The sequence below is a fragment of the Pseudorasbora parva genome, chromosome 3, assembly GCF_024679245.1.
Source record: "Pseudorasbora parva isolate DD20220531a chromosome 3, ASM2467924v1, whole genome shotgun sequence".
Taxonomy (NCBI): Eukaryota; Metazoa; Chordata; class Actinopteri; order Cypriniformes; family Gobionidae; genus Pseudorasbora; species Pseudorasbora parva.
The window spans coordinates 3,361,995-3,375,523 of NC_090174.1; the positions used below are offsets into that span (position 1 = coordinate 3,361,995).

Genomic DNA, 13,529 nt, shown 5'->3' on the forward strand with positions numbered 1-13,529 from the left:
CCTGTAAGCCCAGAATAATAATCCTCCACGGTGTGTTAATAGGCCGGAGGAGAACTGGCACCCCGACTGAGTCTGGTTTCTCCCAAGGTTTATTTTTCTCCATCATGCCCTGGTGAACTTTTGGTTCCTTGCCACTGTCGCCTTTGGCTTGGCTTGCTCAGCTGGGGACACTAAAATTATGATCAAAGTTATTCAACTAATTATACAAATACAATTTATGAATTAGGTTTTAATTAATTCTATAAACTATAATACAGATCTGCCAACATTGTCGCTATATGATAAATTAAAATAAGCTGATAACATCACTGTTTACTCCAGAACGACTGTACAGCCAAATCTAATTTTGTTGCAATACTGTCCTGTTTGACACTGTGAAGCTGCTTTGGCACAATCGTGATTGTAAAAGCGCTATATAAATAAAGTTGATTGATTGATTGAATAGCGGGCGCGGGATCAAGATCGGCACGCTCGCTGTTTATTGGGCAGAGAACTCTTCGAGTGACTTAATTTCGAGTGAGTTTCGTTCTGCTTTTGGAGCATCTGCAATTTGATGTTTCTCATGCGCAACACAAATGACAGTGTTTAATCAAAGAGCATTGGAAAACTGGAGTTATACCAATGTGGCACAGGCAGATACAAGGTTGCAAATGATACATGATACTATTTAGTCGCAGACTGGATGCCCGATTTACAGTGAATCTCTAATGGCAAGTTGGGGATATTTATAAAACGTGCTTAGCCGGAAACTTGGGGCTGGAGCCCTCTCTGGACATTGGTCTGGGGCTGGAGCCCTCTCTGGACATTGGTCTGTGGCTGGAGCCCTCTCTGGATGTTGGTCTGGGGCTGGAGCCCTCTCTGGACATTGGTCTGTGGCTGGAGCCCTCTCTGGATGTTGGTCTGGGGCTGGAGCCCTCTCTGGACATTGGTCTGGGGCTGGAGCCCTCTCTGGACATTGGTCTGGGGCTGGATCTGTGGCTGGAGCCCTCTCTGGACATTGGTCTGGGACTGGATCTGTGGCTGGAGCCCTCTCTGGATGTTGGTCTGGGGCTGGAGACGTGACTTGGTTCAGGACGTGGACCGTAGACATGGCGAGGCTCTGGATGTGGACCGGACTCTGGACAGGACTCTGGACATGGATAGGAGAGGCGGTCACTGGACTTTGGACGTAGACAGGACTGTCTGGTGTGGAGGGTACTGTGGGATTGTGGGAATCCTCGTTCACACAACCCACATTAAAGATGAACCAGCCAGCAACAGTGCATAATCAATGTACTGAGATAAAGTTCCAGCAACGTCACTCTCGGGCATCAGATAGTTTAAAAAGTCATTAAGTCCATCGCGAAAAATGCCCTTAAGGGCAACATCATTAAACTCCACCTTGCTGGAAAGGTCACAGAACTCAGCTACATAATCCTCTATGGCTTGGTTGCCTTGCCGGAGACAAAGAAGAGAAACTGGGAAGTGCAGTTTTATTCACTTAAATTTGGCTGGAACATGGACTTGACTCACGAACAGACACTCACCAACAAAGGTTACAGGTAACATTTAATACTAAACCAGGACACATGGAAAAAAACATGAGGGCTTAAATACTCAAGGACTAATGACAAGACAAGGGACACCATTGACCAACGATTAACCAATGAACATGACACAAGAACACACAAGGGCATGGGAATCACATGACAAACCAGGAAACAAGACTGCATGGCAAACTAAGAAACATGACAGGGGACAATGCAAACCCAAACATGACCCATGAACCAACCAAAACACACTGTGACAGCAGCGTTTGGCTAGAAAAACAACCGAGTGCTTTCTTTACAGTGATACATGTAACTACACTCTAAAAAATACTGGGTTGTTTCAAATATGGACAAACCCCGCCGTTGGTATACATTTGTATTTATATTTTTAACCCAACAGTTGGGTTTTGGTTTTATTTGATCCAAAACAACCCAACATTTTTTAGAATTTAATGTTTAGTGCACACTATAAAATTGACATTCAAACTTTGCAGTGAAGTACAGTAACTTTGCTTCATAATGCAGTCTGCACTTTTCATTCTGATAGCCTGCCGTATTTGAGGAGACTAGATGAATTGAGGACGACCAGAATCGTTAATAAAATGTATAGTGTAAAGAGCCCTTGAATTCCACAGTTCTATAAGATGTGCAGTTCAATAAGTAGTCCTTCGAAGAGTCACTCAAAAAACTTTCCAACTTTGTTCAAAAAAGTATTCAATGACTTTGTTCGAGTAGCTTTTCTATACACAAACTCGCGTCAGATGTAACCTTCGAAGGACGACCATTTATATGCAATCTACCTTCGAAATAGTTCAAATCATCATTGAGAGCCGTTTGATTGAAACCTCTAAATCAGAATAATTGGCACATCATGTGGAGGACCAGCACTTACTGCTGCTGAAGCTTTTTAGTGCATTTTAACCTTCATTTTAAAAGATGGAATGGCTCATTTTCTGCCATGTGTAGCAGAAGGGCTGCTTTCCCGCTGATTTGATGGTACAGGTATCTGTCATATGCATATGTGCGTATAGGAAATGAATTATTAAGCACTTGGCTATTAAACTAATTGCTTCTGTTATGTCAGTGTGTGCAGTTTCACTCTTACAGCCAGACATTTTTTTTAAATTTATTTCCCCTTTTTATTTCTTTGTGTTAAGTGCCGGTATTAGGTAGGGGTTGTGTGTTTGACTCGCTTCTCTCTTCTCTCTTCTCTCTCTCTCTCTCTCTCTCTCTCTCTCTCTCTCTCTCTCTCTCTCTCTCTCTCTCTGAATGTGTAATTTGAGATTGTCTTTTTCTTTTTAAGAAGAACATTTGGTAATACTTTATTTTGCAATGCCCTTGTTGCATGTGTTACTTGTACTATAGTAATAACAGTACATTGTGATTAATTACAAGTAACTAACCCTACCTTTAATTATACAGTATACCGAAAATGTTTTATTATTTGTTTTTAATGTCAGTGGTGTGTGCACTGGACAATACTCAAATTACTGTAATCTATATATATATATATATATATATATATATATATATATATATATATATATATATATATATATATATATATATATATATATATATATATATATATATTGCTATAAACTTTTAGCAGTGAAATACTGCTATATTTAATGCAAATTTTTCCTTGCAAATTCTATTATCAGCGTAACAATCTGAGCTGCGTAAAAGGCAGACAATAATGCTCATCTTTTAGAACAATGTGCATTTATATTTAAATTGTGACATATTTAATAAAAATAATGTTAGCTCTCTATTTTTGCCTATTTCAGTGCATTACCTTTGATACTATACGTTATTATCCTTTCTTTGTCAAAAAAAACTTTCCCTCTCTTTTTTTAGCCCATCTCTGTTGTGTGATGCTTAACTCTCACATGAGTTTTTGAAATATTTTTGAATTCTTTGCACTGTACTGACCATTGATATTTGATGTGCAACAATAGCTCGATCCGTAGGGAGTGTCTGATTGATCGGCCGCAGATCGTTAACGGATGCTAATCACATTCTATGACTGCATCCAAGCACTTAGACAATGACTTGTTGCTATTGCTGCTTTATCAGGCAATGACTTTGCAGGCAGATTAAAAAATGTACAGATACACACAAACTGACCACCAACTGCAACTTACAGACCCCGTCTTTATTTCTTTATAACTGTCAAAAAAATACAGGGAAGGACAGGCTACATATGTTGCCTTCAAAACTCGATCAGATGAAAGTACCTCAGAAGACAGGAAGTGAAGCGAACATTGAATTTGGACGTGCCTTGATGACTTCCTATCCTGGAAGGCAACACAGTCAACATTTGTCCGATCGCAATTTTATGATGTAAAACTGTAAAAAGTTGCCACTGACGTACATGCAAATAGTATACAGATGAGGCTTTTGCGGCATCTTCTGCTTTGTAACTTTGCGAAAGACTAGTAAACCATAATCATTTGTAGAAGTGGAGTGATTTTTTTCAAACCAAACTGAAGAATTGCAATATACCACCCATGATACGTATCGCGATACTCTCATGGCCTACCAAACATGGCCTCCCTTGGCCGGCCCTTGCCCATTGTTGAGGTTAACCTTCATTTACCTTATGTCACAAAACTGTTCTTTCTTGACCTTTGATTATGTATTAGGGTAGATAGTAATATTAGGGGTTTTTCCATCAAATGTAATTTAACTAGTGGTTGAATAAAAATGAGCAATTTAGGTTAAAAAGTATATTCATTTTTATTTTTTAATTTTTTAAATGAGCGATCATTTTGCTGAATAAACCTCTCTTCCTCATCTGCACTCTTAGAACAAATGTTTCATTGGGCTTCTATATAGAACCATAGGGTTCTTTACTCAACTCCAAAGAACCTTTTATGCGGTTCTATAATGCCAAGAAAGAACTCTTTTTGTCACAAAGGTTCTTTAGCTTATTATTCATTCATACTGTATATTACATTATTCTGCAACATGTTATAGTAGTAATTAAATTATTGTTTATTAAACTGTTGTAGTAATTTAATTTCACATTTTAATCATGCTGATATTGGAGGAGAAAAACTGAAATGGCACTCTTCGTGTGATATTGATTAACTACATAAAATGGGATGAATATATACATATTCTAACCTTCTTATCTTGAATTTTGTGATCATTCACATGCATTCATAAATGCATTTGAATACACTGAATAATGCAGTGAAATGTTTGTCAATAATATGAAATATTTAATCCGAAAAAAGAAAGAAAAAAAAACTAATGATAATGAATGAACCCCTAAAAGGTTCCATATAAAACCTGTTTCTTGGTTACAAAGAACACTAAAGGGTTCTGTTGATTAAACCCTTAAAATATTGTCTATATAGAACCATTTAGGGGTTCCAAAATACATAGCGCCGATAGAACCTTTTCTTCTAAGAGTTTGGGATGGTGCAGAGCCTCTGATGCCCTTCCTCACACTGCATTTATTTTGTTGGTTCACATTGAAGTCCATTATGTGGAGGAAAATCCTGGAATATTTTCCTTTAAAAATGATTTCATTTTGACTGGAGAAAGAGAGACATGAACATCTTGGATGAGATGGGGACGAGTAAAATATCATGGATTTGTTTTAGTTTGAATTAAACTAATCCTTTAAATAACAAGTAATCCCTAACTACAGGCCTTGCTCTTCTCATATCATATATAACTGCGAAACAACAAGCTTTAAAATGCTTTTTTTTTTCTTACTGTTAATTACATTTTACCCCACAGGGGGCGTTTTCCCGGCTCTTTATCCTGTTGCTAGAATGCTTCTCTCTACTGAATGCCAAAAAACACAAGTGTATCACACAAGTACGATAAAATAGAGAGAGATTCCAGAGAGCTTTGTAATAAATGGCAATAGATATCTTCTGTTGGTCGTTGTTAGTTACAGTCGGCAGCCGCTGCCCTGTCCATCGCTTCACTCACTGTTTGTGCCAGTGAAGTAGATGTGCCTAAATGTGCTTTTTTTCTCAAGAATCAGCCGTGAAATGGGAGCCTTGAAATGGGATGAATATAACTATCATGGTAGGAATAATGATGGGTGCATATTATTCCTAATATTCACTGCTCCAGCTCATGAAATATGAATGTCTGTCTGTGCGGTTTGTAAAATGACTTTCCTCATTGTTTGGTTTCTCCTCCAGTCAGAGCTGGTATTGAAATGATTCTTCATACTGTGAAGCACTGTTGTATCTTGTCTGATTGATTTTCAGATTTGATTTGAATTTTAATTTAAAGAGTACTAGATAATATTAATTTGAGTGTGTTTTATTTTTTTCAATTGTATATTGTTTTATGAATCATACATTTTAAACACTAGGCATCTTCAGAAAGTATAAATGTTTCCATATTAATAAAGCAATGAAAACTTGACTGTATAATTTAATGCATTGGCTGCTTGGATCACAGAGACAAAAAAGACTACAAAGAAAAATGAATTATTATTAAAGTATGACTAAGGCCTCCTGAGATTGCAATTGTTCAAATGAATTTGCTTTTAGACATGAACTTGATGAAATATATCTGTAATCTCACATTATGTATTGAATTAGGAACTCCCAAAGAATTATCCAAAAGTCATAATTTATTCACTTTCATTTGGAAGCTTGGAAGAAAAATATGAAAAAGATTATTGAGACTTTTTATCGGCTTTCATAATTTGCATCTTAAAATGCATAATACTGTATTACGTTATAGATAATACATAATATGTGTTATAGGTTTCACAATATTGGGTACTGTTCTACACACACACGCACATGCAAACACACTCACTTACACACGCTGGCTTGCACTTTCTCTCTCTCTCTCTCTCACACACACACACACACACACACACACACACACACACACACACACACACACACACACACACACACACACACACAGGTTTGTTTTTTTGTGAATTGTGGGGACATTACATAGGCGTAAAGGTTCTCTTTTATCATCTCGTGTTGGAGATCCACCTATGGGGAGGGCATCCATAACTGACCTCTGCAGAAGCATCCGATTGCACCAAGTCTGAAAAGACAGAAAGGAGTGTGCAGCCAATGCCCAGTAAGGCCCCACCCATCTACGGGCATATACAGTATAGCCTGAATGCGCTACTGTACATCAGGTGACATTCGTTTCTTGCGATTTCTGCACTGACACAGCTCGGTCGAATTAGCTCTGCTCACTTCTGAAGGAGCAAATATCTTAAGATCAGCTTCCACCAGGCATGACAGCTTCTATTCTGCCAGTTTCTCTGTGTCTGCCCTTGGAGCTATCTAATTCTGCTTCTTCCAGCGCTAGCTTATCACTGGCCTGCCCGGCTGCATGTGGTGCTCTTATCGCCGTTAAGGATCTTCACCCATTCTGCGTGGTTTGATTGGGTCTCAAGCACTCTGAAGAGGCCATAGAGAACCCGGAGAAATTAAAGCTTTAGCATAAGTTCTGCCAGGAAGAGTCAATGTTATGTCATAGATCACTTTCAGACCTAACCAATCTCGTCCTAATCCACAGAGTATAAAAGATGTTCACTTACACATGTCCGAGTTTGTAGATGCTGAAGCAGTTACCTCCAACCTCCCCACCATCACCAGGATGGTCCCCGTCTATATCTCCAGGGGTTGGCTTCGCCCCTGCCTTCATCTTTAGGAGAGTCGATTACCCTCAAAACAGAAGCTAAGGACAGGGCCTACACCAAAGAACTCTAATTATCATACTTGCTGGACTATCAATAAATTTGTTAATTTTTGCAATTCATCTGGCATCCGAATCTGTCTCGTAGAACTGCAGTTACTGCCTAGTGCTGCCAAAGAAACTCCTGTGACACTGCCTTAAATTTGCTGCTACCCAATGCGGCGAGCTTGACTTTTCAAACTTAGATGTAGGACATGGTGATGACAAAATAAGCCAGCTAGGCATGCACGAAGCCAGCTTGGCGTACTGTAGCACCACCCAAATAGGTAATGCACAATATTACAGGCATATCGTCTGCAGTTTGCTGTGAAACCCCCATGTTTCGCAGTTTCTGTCTGTTTGTGGTAGCAGGCTTGACTACCCAGAGAATGTCTGGTCTACGGATCCTGACATACATTACATAGACGATTGGCACACATCACATATCTGGGCTTCAGTGTAAATGTCACCAAAAGCAATATTACACCCAGCCAGAAGGTGATCTTCCTGGGCATGGAGCTGAACTCACTCTCCATGCGAGCACGGGCTCTCTCTCTCTCTGAAGAACTGTCTGTCACAAATCAGAAAGGGAGTGAGTGTGCAATATCGCACATGTCTCTACAGGATCTTATGGCTTCAGCTATCCAGGTTTTGCCACTAGGACTCCTGAGGATGTGGGCATTCATGAAATGGGTTTTGTCACTACATTTCATCCCCGTTACACGATCTTTGCCGCTCTGTAACACTGCAGCTCTGCTCTAACTTTTATGCACAGGGAAACCCTCTGGGGACGGTTATGTTATGGAAAGTTGTGACAATAGACACGTCCTTAACAGGCTGAGGTGCCACCCAAAAGGGCAGAACTGTGAACAGTTTGTGGCTGAGCAAACTACGTTCAGAGCACATCAATTATTTGGAGCTTCTGATCATTTGGAAGACTCTATTTTTCTGCTTTGTCTGCAGGGACATCACGTACTCATACACTGCGAAAATACCATGGCAGTGGCTTATATCAACCGTCAAGGCGGCGTTGATGGTAAGCTCCTTTTGGTAAGGAGCAGCGATTTTTCCAGTTGATGCACGCAACTCATGCTCCAGGGATTCTGAACAGAGGCACAGATCTTCTATTGAGCGGGAACCTGCTCGTCGGAGATTGGTGCATCCACCCTCAAGTAGAAGACATTATATGGATGAGATTTGGAAAGGAGTCTGTAGATCTATTCGCTTCACGGAAAAACAGCCATTGTCGTATGTTCTTCTCGCTAAAGGACTTGGACGTTCCTCTCGGGGTAGACCCACTGGCCCACCCATGGCCCAGAGTGCTGCGGTATGCCTTTCCTGCCCTGTGCCTGATAATTCCCACACCAGCCAAGGTGAGAGAGGGAATTTGTTGGTATTTCTGCAGTGTATGAGCACATGTCCCTGCAGACGAGGCAGAAAAAGATTCAGAGCCTTCCAAATGGTCAGAAGCACGAAATAATTGATGTCTCTCTCATTCTGATAGCACCCATGTGGCCCAAATCACCATGGCTGGTCGAGATAATACCTCTGTTATATGCCCAGCCGTGGCACAGACCTATTGTCTCAAGCGAACTGGGAGATTTATCACCCAAACTCAGACAGGGTAGCTCTCTGGGCTTGGCCAATGAGAGGATGAACCTAAGCATGTTAGGGCTTCTCCCACGCATGGTGGCTACTATATAGAATGCCAGGGCCATTTCTACACGGTCCTTATGTGGCTGTAAGTGGGAATTGTTCGATGAGTGGTGTGATGGGCAGTGCTCAGTTGCTGATATTTTGTGTTTCCTCTAAGTCTTTATGGATAAGGGCAGGTCCTTTTCCACTATTAAGGTGTATCTGGCAGCTATCTCTACTTGTCATGTGGGTTTTGAGGGCTCTGTGGTTGAGCAGCATTCTCTTATACACAGATTTATGCCAGTGGTTAGGAGAACGTCCCTGAATGGGATCTCTCCATGGTGCTGGAAGCTATGTCTCAATTCACTTTTGAGCCTCTGGGGAATATTTCCCTAAAGTTGCTGTTCTTCAAGACAGCCTTGATCTTGGCATTGGCGTCAGCCAAACGTTCAGTGAGTTACATATACTCTCGGTCCACCCCTCGTGCATTAAATTCTCTCTGGAAGGAGATAAGGTTTTTCTTAAGCCTAATTCAGCCTTAATGGCAAAATGTTTCCCTGAGTTCACATCGGAGTGGTTGGAGCTGTCCGCTTTTAACCCCCCACCCTATTCCTCCGCGGCGGATCAAAGGTTAAATGGCCTTCTGTCCGGTCTGTGTGTTGCAGACATATTTGGCTAGGACCAGTGCGTTCCGGAAGAGTGACCAACTCTTTGTTTCATGGGCTCCTCCCCACAAAGGGGATCTCCTGGCTAAGCAACACATTGGCTTGTGGACACTATAATTTTGACATATGTATCAAAGAGAGTGCAACCCCCAGGGAACATGAAAGATCATTCCACGAGGGGCTTGGCCACCTCTTGGGCTCTGTTCAGGGGAGTAAGCCAGGTGGGCTTCTCCCCATACGTTTGTGCATTACTATAGGCTGGATGTCACCAGAACCTTGGTAGCACATTCAGGTTTGAGGGTGGGCTGCCTTATTTTGTGTGTGCTACACATATTTCATGCCCTGCTTGTATACCTGATGCGTATGCGTCGGTGTGGCAAGTTCATGATTATTAGACGTGTCAAGCACTGCCACTTGGGGTGACTGTCTTGTTCTGGCTAACAGGACTTCACTGTGAGTGTATTGGGCAATCGCAGAGCTGTCCATGTCTCTCCCATAGGTGGATCTCGAAATGAGATGAAAGAGAACAATAGGTTACTGTTGTAACCCCGGTTCTCTGAAACATTGAGTGGAGAGATCAGCCAGCTTTGCCCCGCTTGCCACATGAGAAGCGAATATACTTACTGATGTACAGTAGCTCATGCAGGCTATATATGCCCGTAGATGGGTGGGGTCTTACTGGGCATTGGCTGCGTGCTCCTGCCTGTTTTGTCAGACTTTGTGCAATCTGATGCTTCTGCAGAGGTCAGGTACAGATGTCCTTCCCATAGGTGGATCTCTCCACTTGATGTTTCAGAGAACAGGGGTTATGACTGAACAAACCATATTTTATATCCACCTACACTACCCCTACACCTAAACCTACCCCTAATAGGAAACTGCACTTTTTTACTTAAAAAATTGCTAGCAATAAAAATTGCTAAGCTTTAAAATTCACACACACACACACACACACACACACACACACACACACACACACACACACACACACACACTAGGTGTAACGCTAACTCCAAGCCATAGAAACTCATAGGAGGACTCCTAGTGGTAAGATTTCTTTTTCTTTTCTTTTCTTTTTTTTTTTTGTGTGAATACGATTTAGAAATATACAAACTATTCACTCAAAATGTGAACAAATAAAGTGGTTAGAGAAAAAAATTATATAACTTTTTTTTAATTATTATTATTATTCATGTAATGATTTAATTTTATTATAAAAATTACAAAAATAGTCCTCCTATAAAAGGACTTTTGATTTTGGGGTGGAATGTGACATGAACATGTTTCCGTGGGATTCACACAGAAATCCCAGAGGAGCCACATCATTCCCGTATCCTCAGCCCATAGCATCTCCTTTGTAGAGCTGAGTACTTCTGTGATCCTTTCACGATAAGAGTGATCTGATAGTGAAGGTGTCGGAGACTGAACCAGCTCTCACATGTCACTCTTCCCACTTGACTCCCACCACAAACTGGACTGTAAAAACCTTTTTTTCTGGACCGAATCCATATGTGCGCGGTAGCACCGGGTGTCACATGCACACGGTGGTTGATTTGCCAGAGGGATAAATGAACATAATCTGTCACTGTATTGTGCTCTCTGCAGGGGAATGCAGCTGTCTGGAAGGTTACGCCCCTGACCCAGAGCATCAACATCTCTGCGTTCGCACTGATTGGGGCCGCAATGAAGGGTGAGTGCTGCAAACTACTCTGTCAACGCCTCACAAATAGGGCAAACTAAAAGCCAGGACAGCGGGGAGATGAGGAGGGGGAAGAGAAAGACTGCAACACAGAGAGATACGATTCATCACCTCACCTCACGCCAAGTGTAGTAACTCCTCTTCCTGACTCTTGTGGTGCATCTTAATGAAGTTGCTCAAGCAAACAGCTGGGGTAATAAAATGGCAGCAGATCTTTCGGCCCAGTCGTCAGCTCCAGACTGAGATTTAAAGACGTGGAGCACTGGTACATGTGAACATGTCATCAGAGGAGGATCAAGCTGACCCTTAGTATACTTACATGCAATTCACAGAGATTTATTAGCATCATTATATAAATTGGGGGGACACCTTAGCATCCACACATGAACATGTAATGTATGAACACAAAAGGTACATCCGGATAAGTACCTAGTGCATAAGTACCTAGTGTATAAGAGCATAGTGTATAAGAGCATAGCGTATGAGAGCGTAGAGTATGAGAGCATAGCGTGTAAGAGCATAGTATTGTATATAAGATACATTTCAGTACATCTGCATTGTTTCCACACACTCAGGAAGGATAATGTTTGATTTGTCATGTGTGAACGTTAGTGAGGACCGGTTAGTATATAAGTAGTGCATAATGTATAAGTACATCCTTTATAAGTGCATAGTGTATATAACATAATGTATATGTACATAATGTATAACTGCATAGTGTATAAGTGGGTCATTTTGGGAAATAACTTGAACTTTTTACATTCAAACATCAGAGTGGCGGATTTTAGCTCTAGTACATTTTCTTTAGTAATCACCTAGCAACACTCACAGCATCCGTAATAGCACCATTTTTGCCACTAGCATTGTTTTCAGGAAACCTGAGGTATCCATTCTGCTCCTGGAGAGTCACGGTCTTGCAGAGCTCTGTAATCCTGAAGACCTTGATTAGTTGCTCCAGGTGTGTTTAATTAGGGATGGAGCTAAACTAGAATATTGGACCTCCGGGAGCAGGATTGGACTCCTCTGCCATGTTAAATTATTTTTGCTTTTAATGCTTTTCACATTTTGTCAGATAAAGCATGTATTGCACATCAAGTGTTTCTTTTGTGTGTGTGTGTGTGTGTGTGTGTGTGTGTGTGTGTGTTCCACCCACAGTCCATGGCCGTACTCAAACTTGGAGAGAGGCTACGACCTTGTCACAGGGGAACAGGCTCCAGAGAAGATTTTCAGGTAAGCACAACAGCAAAACCAGATCTGCCTGGCCGTCTGTCCTTTTGAAAGAAGGTCCCATACTGAAACGACAGTCCCTGGGGTGTCCCAGTCCAGGCAGGGCATCCCCGCCTGCTGTCAGCCGTCCTCCCACTGAATATGGGGCTTCACAGGACGCCTGCGGGCAACACAGTGGGTTTCCTGGTAGGATTTGCCCTAGGCATGTTTCACCTGAAAGAGGAGGGAGTTTTACTGGAGCTTCTGTTTTAAAGCAGGGTCACTCTGGATGTTCACAGCTCCATGCATTTATTTTTCATGTGCTGGAGAATATGGTGGCGATAGAAAGGAAACGAGGACAGGTCACAAACCGCAGCACGTCACTTTGGATTTCTCAGTGTTTCTGTCCTGCGGGCTTGACAGTCTGAAAAGCTTCTGCCCTTAAAATATCTGATGCAACTCGTCACATTGTAGCTTGACTGCCGTCTGCATGATGTGTGTTGATGTTTCCACAGCATTCTTAATGGAAGTATATGAGTATTTCTGCAAAGCCTGATTGCTCCGGGTTTATTTCGCTGTTCTTTTCTGGAGACACATCCACAGAAGGGGCTAAGTGCTAAATCATACTAGCAACATGCTAACTAATGTAAAACATGCTTGAAAAATGATAAAGTGTACTAATTTAAACTAGCAAAATAGTAATTCATGTTAGTGACATAGCTACCAACATGTGAATTCATGCTAACAGTGTCTTAAAACATGCTAGCAATGTGAAGTAATATGCAACCAAAATGATATATCAGGCATTTTAGGATACATTTTAGGAATTGCTAATACATGCTAATTGTGTTAAAACAAACTGTGGTAACTAATAATAATAATAATAATAATAATAATAATAATAATAATAATAATAATAATAATAATAATAATAATAATAATAATAAAGTGGTAACTCATGCTAACAAAATACTAATTCATTTAACAAACTATGATAAATAATGCTAGGAAGGTGTTAACAAAATGCAAATGCAATGCTAAAATATGCTAGCAACATGGTAACATTGTGTGATTAGTAAGGGATAATGTCCACCCAGCCGGTTG

At 41.0% G+C, this 13,529-nt stretch overlaps 1 protein-coding gene across 1 annotated transcript in view; it reads left to right on the forward strand.

The window, feature by feature from the left end:
* LOC137070425 (astrotactin-2-like) overlaps positions 1–13,529 on the forward strand; it is a 620,747-nt gene that overhangs the window by 371,636 nt on the left and 235,582 nt on the right. The window contains exons 8-9 of the mRNA XM_067437549.1: positions 11,126–11,210; positions 12,375–12,449. Coding sequence (XP_067293650.1) covers positions 11,126–11,210; positions 12,375–12,449 — 160 coding nt within the window. The remainder of the gene's footprint in view (positions 1–11,125; positions 11,211–12,374; positions 12,450–13,529) is intronic.